The sequence below is a fragment of the Lates calcarifer genome, linkage group LG17 (genome assembly GCF_001640805.2).
Source record: "Lates calcarifer isolate ASB-BC8 linkage group LG17, TLL_Latcal_v3, whole genome shotgun sequence".
Classification (NCBI taxonomy): Eukaryota; Metazoa; Chordata; class Actinopteri; family Centropomidae; genus Lates; species Lates calcarifer.
This window is the reverse complement of record NC_066849.1, coordinates 15,779,840-15,799,099: the sequence shown is the minus strand read 5'-3', so window position 1 is coordinate 15,799,099 and position 19,260 is coordinate 15,779,840. Positions and strand designations below refer to the sequence as shown.

The 19,260-nt window shown below is 41.6% G+C and overlaps 1 protein-coding gene across 1 annotated transcript in view; it reads right to left on the bottom strand.

Annotated features, from left to right (window-relative positions):
* The window catches only part of rnf13 (ring finger protein 13), a 43,445-nt gene extending 24,853 nt beyond the window's left edge, over positions 1 to 18,592 (bottom strand). The window contains exons 1-4 of the mRNA XM_018673104.2: positions 18,389 to 18,592; positions 15,101 to 15,349; positions 12,468 to 12,548; positions 3,529 to 3,651 (exon numbers count right to left, since the gene is read on the bottom strand). Coding sequence (XP_018528620.1) covers positions 3,529 to 3,651; positions 12,468 to 12,548; positions 15,101 to 15,214 — 318 coding nt within the window. The 5' untranslated portion in view covers positions 15,215 to 15,349; positions 18,389 to 18,592. The remainder of the gene's footprint in view (positions 1 to 3,528; positions 3,652 to 12,467; positions 12,549 to 15,100; positions 15,350 to 18,388) is intronic.
* Positions 18,593 to 19,260: the final 668 nt, after the last annotated feature.

Genomic DNA, 19,260 nt, shown 5'->3' with positions numbered 1-19,260 from the left:
TGCTAGCAACAAACTGTGTGTGTGTGTGTGTGTGTGTGTGTGCGCTCACCAGGGAGAGGGAAAAGCAGACAACAGCAAGCAAGGATAAGACGAAAAAGGACCACAACTGTGAGAGTGATGGGAAGACAAAGACTGCCACAGGGAAAGACAGAGGCAGAGGACAGGGTAGCTGTGTGTTAAGAGAGAGAGAAACGCACACACACATAACTGTGTACATGTGTGTCCATGTCTTGATGTCTGTAGATATGAGCAATCATTAAGCCAGAGGCAGATGTCAGACCTCAGAGACAAGCCTTGTTTGTGTGTGTGTGTGTGTGCAAATATAAGGCAGACCAAGGGAGGAAATCAAGGACAGGATGTGAGGAATGAGCGAGGGGGAAAAAAGAGATTGGAAAGGAGATAACACTCAAAGACACCCTCCATAACACACACACACACACACACACACACACTTCAGACTTCTAAAGTTTCCAGCCTACTGTCAAACTCCAGGATTACTGTAATACGTTTCAAACTGGTCCTTATTTACCTGTTTTAGCAATCATATTTATGAGTGTTGATGACATGTTTAAATACAAGCAGTAAACACATGGCTGTGTCAGGAGAGCTACATTTGGCACATGGAGTATTGCCCTGCTGCCAATTTATCCCAGTGGCCAAAGGCGGTACTGCAACAAAAAATGAATTCTCTACAGGCCAGGGAGTACTTTGCCCATAGAGGGCCATTACAAAGATGTATCTGTAAAACTGCTCCATCTGATAGCAAACTAAGTCACTTCAGAGAATTTTTCTTTTGGGGAATTTTGGCTTTATTTGGATAGTGGAGATACAGACAGGAAATGCAGAAGAAGAGAGGAGTTTGAACGCAACAAATGTCCCTGACCAGATCCAACCAGGGACGTGCGGGTTGCATTTCAACCACAAGGCTTCTGGACAGCCCACTATTATGAATATTTAAGCCATGAAGATTTAATATTTATAGAACTTTCCCAGAGCCTAGAAGAGCTGCTGTCGTACGTCTATGTGAGTGGGTCACACCAAGTGGAAGCAAACAAGAAAAAAGAGACACCTTTTTTTTAGCATATCTGGAATGAATGAGCACCCTCTAAAGATGTGGTGTTCAGTTCTACATGGTTTGGGGAAAAACACAGGAAAAAAAACTAATTTGAAAAATAACCCTAACATTTCGGCACTACGGTTGACGAAGCTGTATCTGCTGCAGTTTAATTTCTGCTGTTAAAAAGATGTTGCCTTACAACATCTGACCTTGCAGTCACCTTTCTCACATGAACAGATGGTATGAGGAGCGATTAAAAAAAAAAAAAGGAAAGGAAACATCAGCCCATGTTTACTTGTCACATTAAAGCCAAAAGATGAGACACAAACACAGTGATGCAGGAGGGGAAACGAGGTGGGAGGACAAATACCTTCATCCTATTAGCAACAGGAATCAACAGGGCTTTGAGGAAATATCATCTTAAAATTTACTTTGATTGGAGGGAGATGCTTTTGTGGTCACGGGGGGACAGTTTACTTTTAAAGTCAAATAGATGCTTGTGAAAAAAGCACTAAATGTTAAAGTGCTGTTTCTAGACAACTGGGAGAACAAGTGTTGTGAGATTACACCAGAGCTCTACAACAAGAAAATCACAGCAAACCTTAGCAAGTCAAAGCTGCTGCTTGCAGGGGGTTAAATGGCAAATCTGACATAGATCAGACCAGAAGAAGTGGTGTGTTTTTGAGTGTGTGTGTGTGTTTGTATTGTGTGTCTGACACACAGCTATGCAGAGCGGAGTCTGGTTACGCTCCAGCAAAGGGAACACCTCACCGCTCTGTCTGTCAACATGTTTGAGTGTGTGTGATGCATTAAGACCTTATAAGGCTGCATGGCTGCTCCAGAGTTACAATAGAGTGAGGAAAAAAAAACAAAAAAAAAAACATGACGACAAATAAAACAGACTGAAAAAGAAAGAAAGGCAGGAAATGTGAGAGGAAATGAATGGGGAGGCAACCAAGAAGCTACAGAGGGAAAAAGGTAAGGCTGAAAAGTATGAGAGTAAGAGACAGAGAGATGGAAAAGAGGCAGAGAGGAAGATGCCAAGAGGTTGCATGCTTTCCTCTCTCTCCTCTCTCACCCCATTACTCATCCCCACTCTCACTCTCTTAATCCTGGCTCCCTTTTTCTCCCCCTCTGTCTACCTCACTCCTTCTCCCCACTTTCTGTTCTTTCCTCTGTTTTACTCTGAATCCATGAGCAACATTTTACTTACTTTTCTCTAGCATCAAAGTGAAAAAAAAGAGCAAAAGCTTCACTTTGAATCATCTGACTCCCAAGGAACTGAACTTGAGCCAAAAGTCAAATAATTTCTGATAGAAATTATCCTTGGGAATCAGCAGAGGGTGCTGTGTTAATAATAAAACTGTGTAATTCACTTGCTGCCAACTCTGTTGCCAAATTTATCAACTGTTCAGACCGCAAATTACAAGTTTTTCTGATCCTGGGAGAACCTTAATGTGTTCACTTCTCAAGTGTCTGGCAACAATTCGGGACGTCTGCAGGTCCTGAGAACAGTTTCGACAGGAAAATGTAAAAGCAAAACAAATGTATAATCAAGGTTTCTACCGTCCCACAAATAAAAAAAAAATGTGTTTCCTTTAAAAACAAATGACCCATTTCAACTGAAATCCTGAGTTAATTTATAGCCAGTAGGTTAGTTAGGTTTTAATTAAGATTAGAGGCCTTGGCAGCATGTCACAGACACAGAACAACAATTACTACTGCTCTCCTTTTGTCCTCCGTCTGACTGTGAGAGCATCTATCTTGTCCTCCAGGCAACGCTCCTGCTTCTTTCTCGGTGCTGCACGTGGCCCGGACCCCTCATTTGACTAATGGAGATCAGATTCTTTCCATCTCTTGGCCACTTCAGTGACTTATTAAGCAAACAAAACTTTTAGCCTCTCAGTGGTAGAAAAAGAAAAGAGGGGCAGTAGAGTAGGGCAGATTCTTAAGCAGGAAACTGTGTTTAGGGAAATGGCCTCTTCCTGTTTTCGTGTCCCAACGAGCTGATCTAAGAGCTTCAGTGAAACTAACTCCGAAACACCACCTACTGACATAAGAGCAGTGAGAGGCAGCACACAGTGGTGCACAGTGCCTCGCACACACTTTTACAGTTTTGGCAGCTTGCTCTTATAAATTAACAGCTGCTGAAGGAAATGATGTTTTGAATGATCTCCAGGTGTTGCTACGCACTCAAACTGCAAACACTTTCCAAAAAATCTGACTTGCACTGAACAAGCACTGGAAGACTGCGAGTGAAATACAAAGACCATAAATCACTGCACTGACAATGATGCTGCACATAATTTGGTCAGTCTGCCTTGTTTTGGTTGTATTTCTGTACTCGGTTTTGATCTAAAGTTAAACTAGTTACATTTAGGTTAAAACCAGAGATGTTTGGGGTTGATTACGGGGTGTGGCGCGGTTGCTAACAGTAACAACACGCACACCATCCAGCGTAAACAGTGTACCTTGATGTCAAAGTTGCAATCAAATCGCTTGATGAGGACGATGAAGGCGCCCGTCAGGTTGTCCCTCGGAGGGGGCTCGATGGGCTCGCATGCGTTCTCTGGCCGTGCACCAATCAGGAAGCCCTGCGGGGATGACATCAACAGACACGTGAGTGACTTACACAGTTTCCGAGTCCAACAGGCACTTTCACACACTTTCCAAGCACTTTGTAAAACAGTGTAAAAAGTCACTGGTTGACAAACTGAATCCCCTGTCACATAAAGGATTCTCTGTATTCCAGGCGCATTTAATAGTTCAAACCAGAAAACAGATCAGAAGGACCAGCAATCATGATTAATTATTATACCGCTGAAAAAATTAATGACCTTGCTTGACATTCATTCAGTTTTCACTCATTTCTGCATCAGAACCTGCGTCCTCTGAGCTCCACATGAGCAGGTGGGGGTTTTGCTCGGGGGGCACTGACAGGGACTGATGTCTGCAGATTCAAAGTGACATTAATGGTCATTATCTCACTTTCTCAGCATCTCTGAGATCCCACTGGTCATATTCGATCTGACTTTGATAGCTTTGTATGATTTGTGTTGATAGTTGTTGAACAGCAGGCAAATCACTGGCTGAAAATGATTTTTTAAAAATCACTTCACTTCAAAATATGATAAAAGACAGCATTAAAAACAAGAAATGTTTCCTTGTGGGTGTGTTTTTTTTTTTTTTTTTTGGTAAGCAAATTGCAGTCCTTTCCAAGATATAATCACACCGTTCAGTCCAATTTACGAGACCTTAAGCAGGCTAGACACAACACAGTTGAATCCCAGGACCCAGCCATGGCTCTCTGACCCAGAATCTGAGTGGCGGCATCTTTGTTCAACTTTCCCGCTGCTCCCAGATTAACAACATCCATCATAACCACAGATGAAAAACAAACTTGAAAAGAAAAAAAAAAAAACCCAAGATGCTAAGAAACAGTTTTGCTGTAGCCCCAGACGTGCCACTGGCAAATCAAACATTAATTTAACATGGTAATGCATGTATTATGAATACAGAACTTTCCACTGGAATGAAGATTACTGGCATGCGCAAATGCTGCGTGTGTGTGTGTAACACGCATGTGTGTTATGGTCTACTACAGTTCAAGCTGTTGTTCTCGGTTTTGCCCTGAAAAACTCCGGCCCCTCGTGTTTCCCATCTCTCTTTCTCTCGCTCTGCTGCTTCCTGTCTTAGTCCCATTTCCAGCAACAGCTTTTTTTGAAGTTACTGATGAGAGGGAGATAGTGAGACGGAGAGAGAGACAGACAGAGAGGCTGACAGAGAGATAAAAGGAGGGAGAAGAAAGGCGGAAACAGCAAAGAGATACAAATATGGAGGCAAAGGGAATCAGATACATAACCAAAATACCAGCAAAAGAGGAAGCAACGGACAGAGAGAGACAAAAATAGAAGAGGTGAAGACAAAGAGAGAGAGGAAGAACAGATAAATGGACGAGAGGTGATGAAAGGAAAACACACAAGGGATGAGGCCAGAGGGTCTTAGTGTGATATACATTTCTAAATCTCTGCTGCTCTTTCGCAAGTGTAACTGACACCACTGTGTGCGTGCATGTGTGTCAGAGGCAGGGTGGTAGACAGGAAGTGTGGACTGCTGCGGGACTCTGGGACCCTGCCGGCACTTCCAGCTCCCTCTCTTTCTCTTAAAGCCAACCCCAGCCTGTATATCAAGGGGAGTCAGCACTTTTCCCTCTCTCTCTCTTTCTCTCCCTCTCTCTCACACTCACACACACAAGGCCGCTGTCAGTTAGCAGCAAACCAGTGTACTGTGAGTGCATCTTTCCGGCTGCCACACCGCCATGACTCCAAAACAGCGTCTGAGCCACATATGGGAAACGACCACAGTGACACATCACCTTTACAAGCGCATCTGCAGGACTGTGCGGCGGTGGAGAGACTAAACCGCTGACTAAATGCACTGTCTGGTTGAAGTTTAACACTGATAAAACCTGATGACATACGAAAGGTCAAGTTTGGAGATCAGGGACATCTGTGAAGGAACGTGTGAGGAATCACCCGCTCCCCTCGCCACCGTCACCTCTGGGTGCCTCCTCCGGTGCAGCCCTGCCTTGCTGCGAAATGACATCACTGTGCTACTGCCTCACATTCCTCCTCCTGACTTTGAAATCAGTGGCAAGAGCGCCCTCTGCTGGGCAAAGGAAACATGTTTTAAAAAGGAAAAAAAGGAAAGGAAAAAAAACACCTGCCAGCACTGCAGAATGCAGAGACAAGAGCACGGTGAAAAACAGGAAATAACTGTGGGGGAAGGACGGGGAATCCTGAAAACGTAGGCGATGAAAATGCAGACTGTGCATCACCTCCAGACAACAATCTCTCAACAATCTCATAATACCACCTTAAAACTCAAAATATATAAGAACGCCTGCATTGAAGCAATACCAAATGCAATTTCCCATTATTGCATTAGTGGAAAAAAAAACAAACAAACGTGAGGACTAATCATTCGTCAAGCATGTGATGCTGAAATTGGGAAGTATTCTAGCTTACACATCACCAGCGCTAGGTGTCGGAGTGAAGAGAAAAAACTGTAGTAGGAAGGGAAATTCATGACATTCATGACATTCTTCTAAAGCGCTTTACAATATTAAAGGTACACATGGTGAACTGTAGTATGAAGGATCCACATGGTGGTGGAAACCCTGGGCCCCCAGTGTGAGGGCAGTAAAGTGAATCATCCAGCTATCAACCATTACCCAACAGCACATGTTTTTCAAAGTTCATGTCAGCGCTCCCACATGTTGTTGTACGTTACAAAGTAATTACTAGTTCCCCTCATCTTTCTTTGTTGACAGCATTGGTTGAGACAGTCTGAATATCAGTAATTATTCCCATTTTAAGAACGGAGCAGCTTATCTTTATTTTTTATACTTCAGCTGGCTTTAGTTTGTCCTTTGAGCCTTGTGAGTAAAGATGTGTGGAAATCAGAAAATCAAAAAGCTACAACCAGACAACCTTTGCTGCTTCTTTTTGCTCCCACTGCGCTACAAAACAGAACAGCTTAAAAGGTTGACTATGACCTGATGCGTGTTCAGATGCATTCAGTCGAATTCACCGTATAATGAGGAGTATCTGAAGCTGTTTTCTCAGAGATCTAGAAGTGAACGTAGCTGATATTAACTTGTAAGAGAATATGTGTAAAATGTGTTTTTTAAAAAACAATCCAAGCTACAAATATCCTTTGATTTCCCCTTGTTCTGCACACTAGAAAACAAACAACCAGAGAGTGAGCTGTAACAGCATTTGAGTGCTAAAAACTCTTTTCTATTGTTGCACAATTCCAGGGGAAAAGGAGGGGGGGTGCTCTGGTAGACTATTTTAAATTACTGCACAGTGATCGCACTTAATCCTGTCAGTAAAAGTCTCACTGTAAGGCTTGTTTGCAGATTTGCTCTGGGTTCAGATAGAGAAAAACAAGTGGAATTAATAACTCCCTCCAACTCGACTGGGACTTCCTGTAAGCAGATTAAAGCTTGCACGACTCCACGCTCAGACTCAGATTCAGATACCCCTCTTTAACCTGCCTAAATCAATACCAAAAAACCCTACCTCATGCATGACCACAACAGGAAGCAGGTGAGGCTGCAGAGCTTGTGTTTAGACAGACAAACAGACCAGTGTTTATTACTGTGTTTAGCCTCTATACCCTGCACTTTCTTTAAAGTTACATCACAATATCTACATGCACTGACCCTTGACCTTCTTTCGGAGGCCTGTCCCAATACTGCACTCAACCTGGACAGGAATGCCAGTGAAATGGGGCGGCTGAAATCTGAATGTAAAAAACAAAAATGTGGGATTGTTTCTAGGTCAAACTTGACTCTGGCTGAGAAAATGTGGGTGGAGAAAGTGAACAAGATTAAACTCAACCGAATCAGACAAAAGGCAGAGTGAGGCAGCTGAGTAGACACCATTAGACTCATTTTACCACTGTAAACATGCAGCAAATCATCCAGACACCGATGGGAATGATGACTATCTGTCGTGCGATCAGCTCATTACATGCATTTACAATAACTTGGTACAAGATAAATGACTCATTCAGCAGGTGCATTAAGTCACTACATTACTGCTTCAGCTCAGATGAATCTGAGAAAAAAAAAACCTCACAATTTCCATCCAGTGTCAAATGTTTCACCTCTTTCATGTTGACACAGCAGAGCATGTTTAAGCAGACAACTGGCTGACGCCAACAGGATGAACAGTGTTTGTTATTACACCTTTGGCCTAGAGAAAAAGAGAAGAGGTTCTCAAGGAAGAGTTTTTCTTTCAAGGTTTAATTTCAATGCATAAACTCTAAGGTCCACATTTTTATACATAGGTCACATGATGACACCTGAGCTTGCTCAATATGCTGGATCCAAATTTGATAGTTATCCCTGCTAGGTAGACATATGCAGCACAGAGAGGGATACAGTTTAGTAGGGAAACATTTAGCTGCTAGCTGTTGCTAACTGATTTTTCTTTCCCAGCTCACACTGGGTCAAAGGCGGCCACTGGTAATAATGTGTTTTTTTCCATTGTGGTATTGCTACCTCTACTTAAGTAAAGCCACCAGAGGAAACCTCTTTAGGCTCCAGGGAAACAAGCAAAAAAAGCTTAATACATAATTTCCACTCAGAATATGCAGCCTCCTCACGTACAGTGCCACCATGTTGGCTCTTTCCTTCAACACGCAACACTTGACATCTGACATGGGAGGAGTATTTCCTGCCACTTCTTCGTACACCCACAAAAAAATCTTCTGACAAACAAAACATCCAAATCACCTCTGCTGAATCCTCGCACCTAGAGTTCAATTAGAACCTGAGGAAATAGCTGCACGGAGGTTTGTGCCAATTTTGTCATTTACTAACTAAGACATTCCTTCTGCCGCTTCTAAAATTAGCAAGCTGGAATGATCCGAAATATTTTGGAGCAATACTGGCTGTGGTGATAGTGTTGTATCTCTTTTGTGATCTCTGGAAAAGCACATACGTAGAAACCAATGATTTTATGTCACATTAAAAGGAATATTTATATCTTTTTATTTTTACATATTTCAAGAGGGTGTTCACATCTGAGGCTCTCTAACCGGCCAGAGCCGTTCCTCTCTCTGCAACGTCCAAAACCACAAAGACTTTCCAAAGGAAATTCAAGCATCTCCTCTCAGCCCTATAATTGTGGAAGTGAAACTGGGTACAGAAATAAAAAAACAAAAAGAGTGGCATGCTAAAAGGTTTCCTGAGAAAAGGGAAGTTATTTTAAGGCTGGGTATCGATTCATAGCCAGTATCTGAATAAGAATTCCCAGTGATGAACGTTGTCTAAAGTGTGTAGCCCAGAACTCTGTTGTACATCATTTACTCTCTCTCTCTCTCTCAAAGTAAACTGTTAAAAAAAAAAAAAAAACAATAAAATATGTTTATGTTAAGTTTTTAAGTACTCATATATACTTTATACGTCTGCTCCACTTCATTTCAGAGTGTAGTTTTTACTCCAGTGCATATGTGTGATGGCTGTAACAATTTTGCAAAGATTTACATAAGGAAAAAAAGTATAATGAATTGATGAGTTTGTAGTAGTTTTTTCCACCACTGGTACCAGCAACAGCATCAATTCAACACCACCAAGTATTCAAAGTGCACTTTGAATACTTACATCACTAAAATTTTGAATGCAGGATTTAGGATTATTTTCCATTGTGTTGTTCTCTTCACTGTTAAGTTTAAAAAAATGAGTATTTCGATTTAACTGCTGATTGCCTTTTACCATCATACTGTGCATACAACACATGCTTCATTTTAAACCAGATCATCTTTTTCTCCAAGGAAACCTGAGCACCATCACACCACACAGCAAAAGCAAATTGAACTGACTGTGACTGAACTGTTCTAACCAATCTACATCTTCATGACACAACTGTGTTCATGACGCAAATCTATACATTTCATCAGTCTCCATTTTTGATCAGGTTGCTGTTGCCTAATTTACCAACAAGCAAAACTTATTTGCAGTGTCTGTTCCTGGGGAATACAGTATACAGTGTATGTAGTATATAACTGGGATATACAATATAAAGAAACTTGTCTTCAAATCTAAGACACAGTATGATTTTGCTCTGAGTTTAATTTCAAAGTGGCAAGTGCAGTTATGCTACATTTTAATGCTCCAAATAAAGCTACTGATAAGTACATGTCAGAAATTAAACAAAGTGTAACTGTTGTGTAGTGTGGGTGTACGCAGGCTTGCAGTGGCTTTGAGACCATGAGGCAACTGTAAACAGCCCCAGTTGTTGTGTAAGTGGAAACAGGGGAGTCTCTGTTTGAAGCCTCGCTCCCTGTGGGGAATCCTCTGGAGTCAAACAGGCTTGTGCTGCCTTGTGATGCCAGAGGTTTCTCTGGGCATTATACATCTGAAGGGAGTTTATCTCAGAAACATGCAAATTTTAAAAGATGAACTACGGCTTTTGCTTTGTAGTATGCATGCAATTTGCATGAATTTTTGTAAGGTGTTTGCCTCTTCTTGCTGCATATGCATTAATGAAAAACTCACAAAGATAAGAGGTGGGGACACAGTATGTTAAAAGAGGCCGATAGTGCATAGCACTTTATTTAGAGACAGTGGAAGAGAAAGGTGATGAAACCTTTACTCTGCAGAAATCTAAACAGCATCAGACAAAGAGTGAGCGCACCACAAGACATCTAGAGTTTGCATGACGAAAAGTCGGTTTGTTTTTTTGGTTTGTTTTTTTGGTTTGTTTTTTAACCTTTTCTGTGAATCTTTGACAGTGACCATCACCTGAAACCCCCCCCCCCCAAAAAAAAATCATCATCAAGATTGACAAACAAAGCAAATCTTCAGCTTGTCTATAGAAGATGAGAGGTTCTATTACTACAACATCAAAATGTGATAATGCGGCCGATATTCTGGGTGTATTTTAACATTAGAAATTTCCTTGGTGCAGCCGTAAAACCACAGCTGTCGTCTGAAACGGCCCCCTGCCAAACTCAGTCAGACGGACACAGACACAGGCGGGCGAATGGGAGGGTAACTTTAGGATGGATGGATTGAGTTTTGCCCTCAGGGACTAGGGCAGCATGTCTGCATGGTGCTCGGTCTCTCTGCCCTGACCAGACAGAGATTAGATGAGAGTTTAAGAGGGGTAACAGAGAGACTAAGCCTTTTCTCAGCTTTCGTAACACAAAATCTTATATAAGACTAATATGCTTACACACATACACAATGAGCAACATGACTGTGTGCAATAATCCACACTGTTTGCCTGGACTGAGGTGAGACATTACTCAGAGCGACCTACCGTTACCATGACCCCTAGTGACACAAATATACAGCATGTCATACACTGAGGATGCAACTGAATTAATATCTTTCTCACCACCATGATTAAAAATAGTGCATGCTAGCAATTCTGCAGTCAACAACCAAGTCCTAGATATATCTGAATATATGAGAGAAGTGGGAATGTGCTCAGTTTGGGGTCATACATGCGCCTTCTGTACACCACATTTACATACAGCTGGGATACCTGTACCGGTACAATGGATAACTGCTGGAGAGTTTACACTTTTTAGAGGTTATTTTTGGGCATTTTGTCTTGGACAGCAACACTATGAGAGACATACAAACGTGAGGAAAGAGAGAGTTGTGTTTATATGGTTTATGAATTAACCACTGTGCTCCCAGGTGCCCCAACTTTCCATCTATTAAGACATATGCTAACAGGTATGTCTTGCTATAATGAGCTTGTAAAATTAATAAATAACTCTATTTTCTGAACCCCTTCCCTTAAAAAGTGTCAAGTGTTAAAAATGTCAGACTCGATATTAGATGTTTTTAGACTAGTTGTATTCCCACTACTGTCTGTTGATGACAGGTGGTGGCAAATGGGGAATACAAACACTCACGTATGTGTCTGAGGTTGCGTTCACCTTAAAAGTCAGCCGTCATGATGTGAGACAGACACTGACGATCATCTCATCTAATTCCTAAAATATACAACGGGGTCAGAACTCGTAACGATGCTAAAATTACGCTGTGGGGTAGTCATAATGGTGTAACGATGCTAAACATAACATCATTTTTGGCAGATAAGTGGCAGTAATTACGAAAATCCAAATATACAGTGCCTAACCTGCACATAAACACAAACACAAGACAATGCACAGTGTTTTGCCATCAGCTTGCTGCTGTGTGTGTGCCAAAAGCCTTTGTGCAACAACAACAACTGGGCTCTTGACTGTGGGAAACGCCACAATGACCAGCTTAGATAGCAGACATGAATCATCCCCTCTGTTTGTGAGCTTTGAGGATCAACCAGTGTATGGGTTGCCGGGTGTTGGGTTGGGGGGGTGGCATATAGAAACTTCATAACAACTTACATTATCACAATCCACAACACAGAGCAGCAGTGTTTGGAAGCAGTTTCATTACATGTTATTAAACTTCTATTTCCAATAATGAGGTTATCCTTTTTTTAAACATCTGGATACAGGCTGCACATTCAAGTAGCTTTCAAGCTGAACACAACAGATTCACAAAAGAGTACATTTTTCCATACACACCGTTTTCCTTGTTTTCTCCTCATTCACACTATAAAAAAAAGTTATGTTTATTTTGCTCACTTCCTTTCCTTCCTCTCCTTTCCTTTTCGTCACAACAATACTGGGTCAGAATATCTCCTTCCTCTTTACCCACTCTTTATTTTCTATATTTTCATGGTTAAACTTTAATTCAGTGGAGCTGAAAAATGGAAACAGGACAAGAAAAAAACGAAGTAGAGATCATAAAAACCTTGGAATGATTTGTAGAGACTTGCCATTAAGTCTATAAAACAAGTCAGCTCTCTAACACCTCTGACCCTTCTGCACTCACCTTCAGTCCATCGCTGGGGAGACGATAACCGAACCGTGCAGGCAGGTCATCAAAGTTCTCTGTTTTGTTGTCAAATGAGTACTGAAAGATGGAAAAACAGACAGGATCTTCTTTTAATTTTGACCACTAGGGAGCATAGAGGTAACAAAACACAAAACGCAAGCCTGCAATGCTAATCAAGTTGTTACTGTCTGTCATGGGTATAATTAGTTACTAGGGTTGCAAAATTCTGGAAATTTTCAAAGTTGGAAACTTTCCATGGGAATTAATGGAAGTAAACTGGAAATGTGCAAAATTGTGTGTAGGTTAACCTATAACAGAGACAGGACAGAGACTGTCCTCTTGTAAAAAAATGATCCCATAGGTCGTCTGTGCAGCAGCTTGTTACAACCAACAGTTATATTTTATTGTGTGACCTCTTATAGCCATAGTAAGAATGACAGGTGCAAAGGAGGAAGTCAGGTGACGTGGTATAAAAGTGATGTTAATGTTAACACTATCAATTCAGTAAGCTTCTTTATTATTGTAACCATGGTGATGAGGGTCTGGTAGGGACTATGGTTATGCAGGTTTGGAATCTGACAAATCAAAGGATTTGACATCATTCTGAAGAGAATGTTCTAATATAAGAAGCACTGTGACATCAGTAGAATACGGAGGATATAAGACTGGTTCACGGGTCTATTTGTTCAGTCAGTTGTTTAAGTCCGACAACAGATACAATTCAAAGACCAGATACAAGAGCCAAAGACAAGAGCCAAGGTGAAGAGCCAAAGTCAGGAGCCATTATGGAAGACAATCTACAAAAAGAAATGATTGAATTCTTCGCCCAGGAGGACAAGTTCGCAGCAGTCCTTGAAGAAAATGTTGCTCTCAAGCAACAACTGCTTGATGCGCAGTCCAAACAGCGCAACACTGAGAGAAAATTAGGAGCTGCACAGCGGACTATTTCTGCTCTCAAGGCCCAGGTGAAGGAGGCACGCTGTGACCTCATCAACAGAGTCAACAAAGTTGAACGAGAGATGGTCACAGCAAAACAGAGGCTGCAACAGTTCAGCGCAAACTCTGCTGCTCATGGGAACCGCCAGACAAAATATCACTGGTACAAAAGCAACCGCCAAGACCAGGGGCAGCAGACAGACAATGAGGAAAAGGGGAAAGAGTCGAAATACCAGGGCGAGATTGAGGGTCTTCTGGCCAAACTACAACTGCTCAGCGAGCAGCTCAGCAATGAGGAGGCCCTCAAAAAGACAGCCGAGGAATTAGTCCTGGAAATGAAGAAGGAGCTTGCAGAGAAAAACCTTGCGGTGGAAGAGGCCCAGCTTAAAACAGCCGAGCTGGAGGAAGTCCTGCTGAAATCGAAAGAGGAGGCTCAGATTGAGATGGAGAAAATGAAGGCCTCATACACCGCTCAGCTTGAGGACCTTCAAAAGAGGAACGAAGAGGTCGCAGCTGCTCAGAGGTCAGCAGAGGAGCAGCTGGTCATCCATCAGACACAGGCACAGCAGGAGAAGGCCTCTCTTACAGAAGCTCTTGAACTTCTCCAGGACATCCACAAAGAGGAAGAGGAGAAGTGGAGTCAGAAAGAGAAGAGCATGAGCTGCAGAATGGATTATCTCCAGAGCTGCGTGGAGGTCATGCTAGAAAGAAAGACCAGGAGGAGGACGGGAAACTGGCTGACCAGGTGCTTCGGGCGCTCTGGTTCACAGTGAACACCCCATCCCACCCCCCCTCTCTCCCCCACCCCCACTCTCTTGCCCCCTCGCCCCCTCACCACCCCCCACTCTCTCTCCCCAACTCCCCACACCCCACAGCCGACACCCCAGCCCATCCCAACCGACCGGTCGAGGCAGACGGCCGTCCACCATGAGCCCGGGTCTGCTCGAGGTTTCTGCCCGTTAAAGGGTCAGTTTTTCCTCGCCACTGTCGCCAAGTGCATGCTCATGGGGGAACTGTGGGGTCTAAACCTCTTTCCAATAAAAAAATTAATAAATTTGGATATGATTTGGCCCAGAATATCTGTGGTGGTTCAGTTCTGTAGAGAATTATAAGTTTTATTTCAATGTCTTCTGCTAGAGCATGAGACTCTTAATCTCAGGGTCGTGGGTTTCGAGCCCCAAGTTGAGTGATGATGCTTTTAAGGTTGGAAGGTTATTAACAGGAATCTGTAACTTAACAGTACTTGATGAGTTTAAGAAGCAAAGAATAAATCAAAATGTGTTTACACAGTAGCTAGCTGGCAGTAAATCGGATATGCTAAATGTAAGGTAACTAACAGCATGTTTATATGTTTATTTTATTCAACATTCATGTTTTTTTAAAACATAAAACAAATAAATCAGTCAAAAATGCCCATTTTTAAAATATATTAGTATAATATTAGTTTGCAGCATGTCTTTTTGACAAAACAACATGTTTATATGTTTGTATATGATTGAATGTGATTCATTTAAATTGCTAACTCAATATTTCCAAAATTCCCCTGCTAAACTTTCCATGGAAAGTTCTGAAAAGCTTCTGGAAATTTACTGGACATTTTCTGCCCCTTTGCCACCCTATTAGTTACACTGTTTAATTATTCTTGTGTGCGTCTATGAACATTTCTACACTTAGTTGGGTGAAGATTTACTCACAGCAGCGATGTCGGCCTCCACAGGCAGCAGGTTGAGGAAGGCGAAGAGCTGCACGGTAAAGATGGTGTAAATCTGTGTGGCCGACAGCATCAGCATTCCCAGGGACAGCAGCATCTTGGCATCACGTTACAACCCCCAGCTGCTATGCCGCTCACTCATAAACATACACAACCATAAACACACACACACACACACACACACACACCGGCCTGCAGTGGAACCCCTATGCACCGCCTGTTGTCGTTACACCTAGAAAAGACACCAATGTTTGTGTAAAAACAGTGCTGACGTTTCTTGATTTAAATGTATGAATTTCCCTCAAATCCCAATTCTCATGTGCCGTACAGATACCTTAAAAGGTTCTTCACTCTTATGATGCAAACAATCCAATTGAAACATTTATTTGTATTATCCATAAGAAGAAACAGCGCCGGGAGCACATAGTTTATCACATGCTATATCATATTATTTTAACCTATGGTAAGCTGATTTACAGTCTGTATCCTTGAAACAGACAGATACACATTAGATAAACATTAAATAGGGTAAAGTAATCTTCAGCACTCATTTTTCTTTTGCACTTTTCCTCAGCAGTGACATGAATAATGTATTATAGTTTGCCTTTTTTCCACATGGAAGAGGGTCAGGGGTCAAGATAAGCTATGACACAGCAACTTTAAGGTTTTAATGCTGGATGAGTGTCTTGTGATGTTTTGAGAGACGAAATAGCCACAATTGGCTGCTAGCACCAGATTAGCTGTATGAGGATTCGGCTGTCAACATGTTGGACCGAGGATGGGAGTTTTCAAATCCCTTATGGAAAGGCCTCCCGGTCATTCAATTATCCTGCTCCACATGTGAACGCCCTAGGGTTAGTGTGAAGTGGACTTTGAGCATATGGTGAACACTTGAATCATAAATTTCAATGCTGAGTTCAATCTCATGCAACGGCGTCAAAGAAGAACTGAAACTCTGGACAAATGGCATAAACATGAACAGTTTGTCAGGAGAGGCTGGAACATCGAGTGCCCCTCCCTCTGTGTGAAGCTGGCTGTGTGGATACACACAATATATTCTGCACTCAGCATCAGAACATTGATCGCTCAAGGAAACTGCTTGTCATTTCTCCTATTATTTCATTTGAAGAGAATAGCCCACAAAAGCAGAAGACCATGAAAAACACTGAGCAGGATTTTATGACAATTGTCGTAAGAGTACATTTCCATCAGGCTAGTGCCTCATCTCAGTGCCTGGACTCCCATACGGCTGTATTTCTCTCTGTTTCTTAGTCGGACAGTTGCCTCATAAAGAATGAAGTGAGCTGCAGGCCTAACATCACAGGGTAAGGGGTGCAAGCTCACTAAGTCGAGGGCAGCATGTGATCAGGTCAGGAGAAACCGACAGCTAAAAGCTTGCCAGGCTTTGGACCACTAAGCCATGTTGTCAAGAAGCAAAATAGGGAAGTAGCATTTGGGGATTACATAGTCATAGTCTTGGTTTGTTGTGTGCATCAGAAAGCCAATACGGAAGAGAATAGGCTGGATGTGGTCATTTGAGTATTTCCCCAAAATGTCCATTTTTATAGAAGATTTTTTGTTTTTTTTTAACCAATATCCCTTCAAGGCATTGCTTCCGTGGTCATTCCAGGTGATAGCATTTTAATTTCACTACAATGCCACTGTGTGAGTGGTTTACATAAGTGGAAACCACCTATTGTTCTGTAGCGGTGATGCTTTGAACAGATGGGGACATCTAAAAAAAAACACAGCTTTAGTAGCACCTGTCCTCACTTATCACTAAACACTACATACACCGTCTAAACATCTGTAAACACAAAATGGCTTAAGCTCAAATGTAAAAACGTGTTAGATTCATCCTATGTAAGACATCTGCAGATGGTTTTGCTATTCTTTTAAGGGTAACCTGTAAGACTCTCACTGTCACACTGTCGTCTCAAACTAAATAGTATCTTTTTTGAAATGCAAACCCGTAGCATATCAGTGTAAAATGAGAGTACGGTTTCATTATGAAACTTTCTATCTCTGTTGTCCTTCTCATGCTGCTGCTGCCATTTCCCACAAAACAAGGCCTTCCTGTACATACTGAACACCTCATGTACAGCATGTTGTTTGGTGAGGACTCCTGACTCCACTACACCACAGCATCTATGCACAAAAGGTGTGGTATCTTCCTGTACTTTCTCTTCAGCTTCTATCCCCTTAAAAGCATGTGGCACCAGCCACCCACCTGTCATCACAATGAAAGTGATGGTTGAAAAATAATTATCTTCTTGTTTATTTAATTTCTATGGCAATACTGTAGCAGTATATTTTCTGGGAACTGAATCGAGAGACTGTGGATATATAAGATAGCCTGATGGGAATATCTGTATTTGGCAGAATTTAATACTTGATAAATCAAAGTAAGGCATCATACTGATGTAAAAATCCTGTGGATCCAATACCATAAATAGAATGCAACAAACAGTTTTTAGTAGTATTAACTGATCTGCTTAGTTACTCAATTAATTGTTTGATCAATGAAAAATCAGAAACCAGTGATAAAATTCCTATCTTAATATACTAGAGCACAGCATGGGGTCATGAAGTTTCTCATTCAATCCGGCCAACAACAGTTAAAAACTCTGATTTACTCTCATATATGGATCCTCACATTTGAGAAGCTGACACCAGAAAAATGTTTTGCATTTTTGTTTGAAGAATGACTTAATGACGATTGACTGATTATCAAAATACCTGTAGATTGATTATCTGTGGATCAATTACATTACCTTAAAACTGGCTGACTAAGAGTTCTCTTAATAATCATGGGAAAAAAAATTAAAGGGGAAGTGAATACAACATCACTCATGACAGCAATGAGCAGAAGATGACTAAACATCAAGTGACAACAATCACATTTTAGGATATTGGATCAGATAATAAAAAGATTCTTAAACTGATATATCAGTGTGACTGTATGATAAAAGAACAAATAACAAAACACGTAGCCATCAGTGACACTGTGTTCAACTCCAAAATCTCAGTGACTATGCTGGGCTACGGTTTACACACTGAACAATTTTTACAAATACAGTCGGTAGCGTTATTGTCATACGATATGACATGGCTGCAGATTTTGGTGATGCACTTATACACATCTATAAATGAGTGGTGGGGTGTAGACACCTTAAAAAGGTGTGCAGTTAGCAACAAAAACAAACCGTCCTGTACCCGAGTTAGCACGATGCTAACACAGGTAGCTAGCCTGCTACTCGCGGCTGTTTACCTTTATTTCTGCCTGGAGGTTTGTCTTGTCCATGAATTTAGCTGCTGGCAGGGACATCGCTCTCCTTTCCTATGCGTCGCGTAAAGGAAACTGCACGATGGCGAAGATTTTGAATGTACTTCATCCCGTTTGAGCGACGGGGCAGAGAGTATGTGAGCATGAACAGTTTAATCCGCTAGCTTCTTCTTTCATGTGAGAGCATAAACTTCCGCCACGTCCTCCGCTCCAAATTCAGCCTCTGATTGGACGAAAGATCACGTCAATCATCCTGTTTCGGAAATGACTCCAGACGTAAACAGATCCACGTGATGACACAAACACCCATTTACTGCCTTTTACAGTCACACGAACAAAGATAGTCCGTGATTACAGATTTACTACCCCTGCATCAGTGTAGTACAAGGTTAACTGGTAGCAGAGTGGAATATTTAAAGAAGGTACATAGTTTAAGTAGGGACAGCTGTTTTTCAGCAACACAAATGTTGTCACCCTCCCCAAGAAAGTGTTGAAAACAGTGGACACTTTTAAATCTCTAGCACCCTCTATAGCCCACATGCTCAACAGGCGGACTCAGACCAAAGTATAAATTTGAGATAAGTATTTTAATTTTAGGCCACTTTGTGCTTCCACTCCACTACATTTAAGAGACAAATACTGGGCTTTTTACTCCATTACAGTTATCTGGCAGCTATAGTTACCAGTTACTTTTCCCATTAAAATTTTACATTCAAAATATAATGATTTAAAAAAAAAATGTAGATTACATTATCAATGTAAAAAAAATGCTCCAACTACAACATATAAATTACATTAAAAGTAATTATGCAATAATATGATAATAAAGCACTAATAGTGTTAATTCTGCATTCATA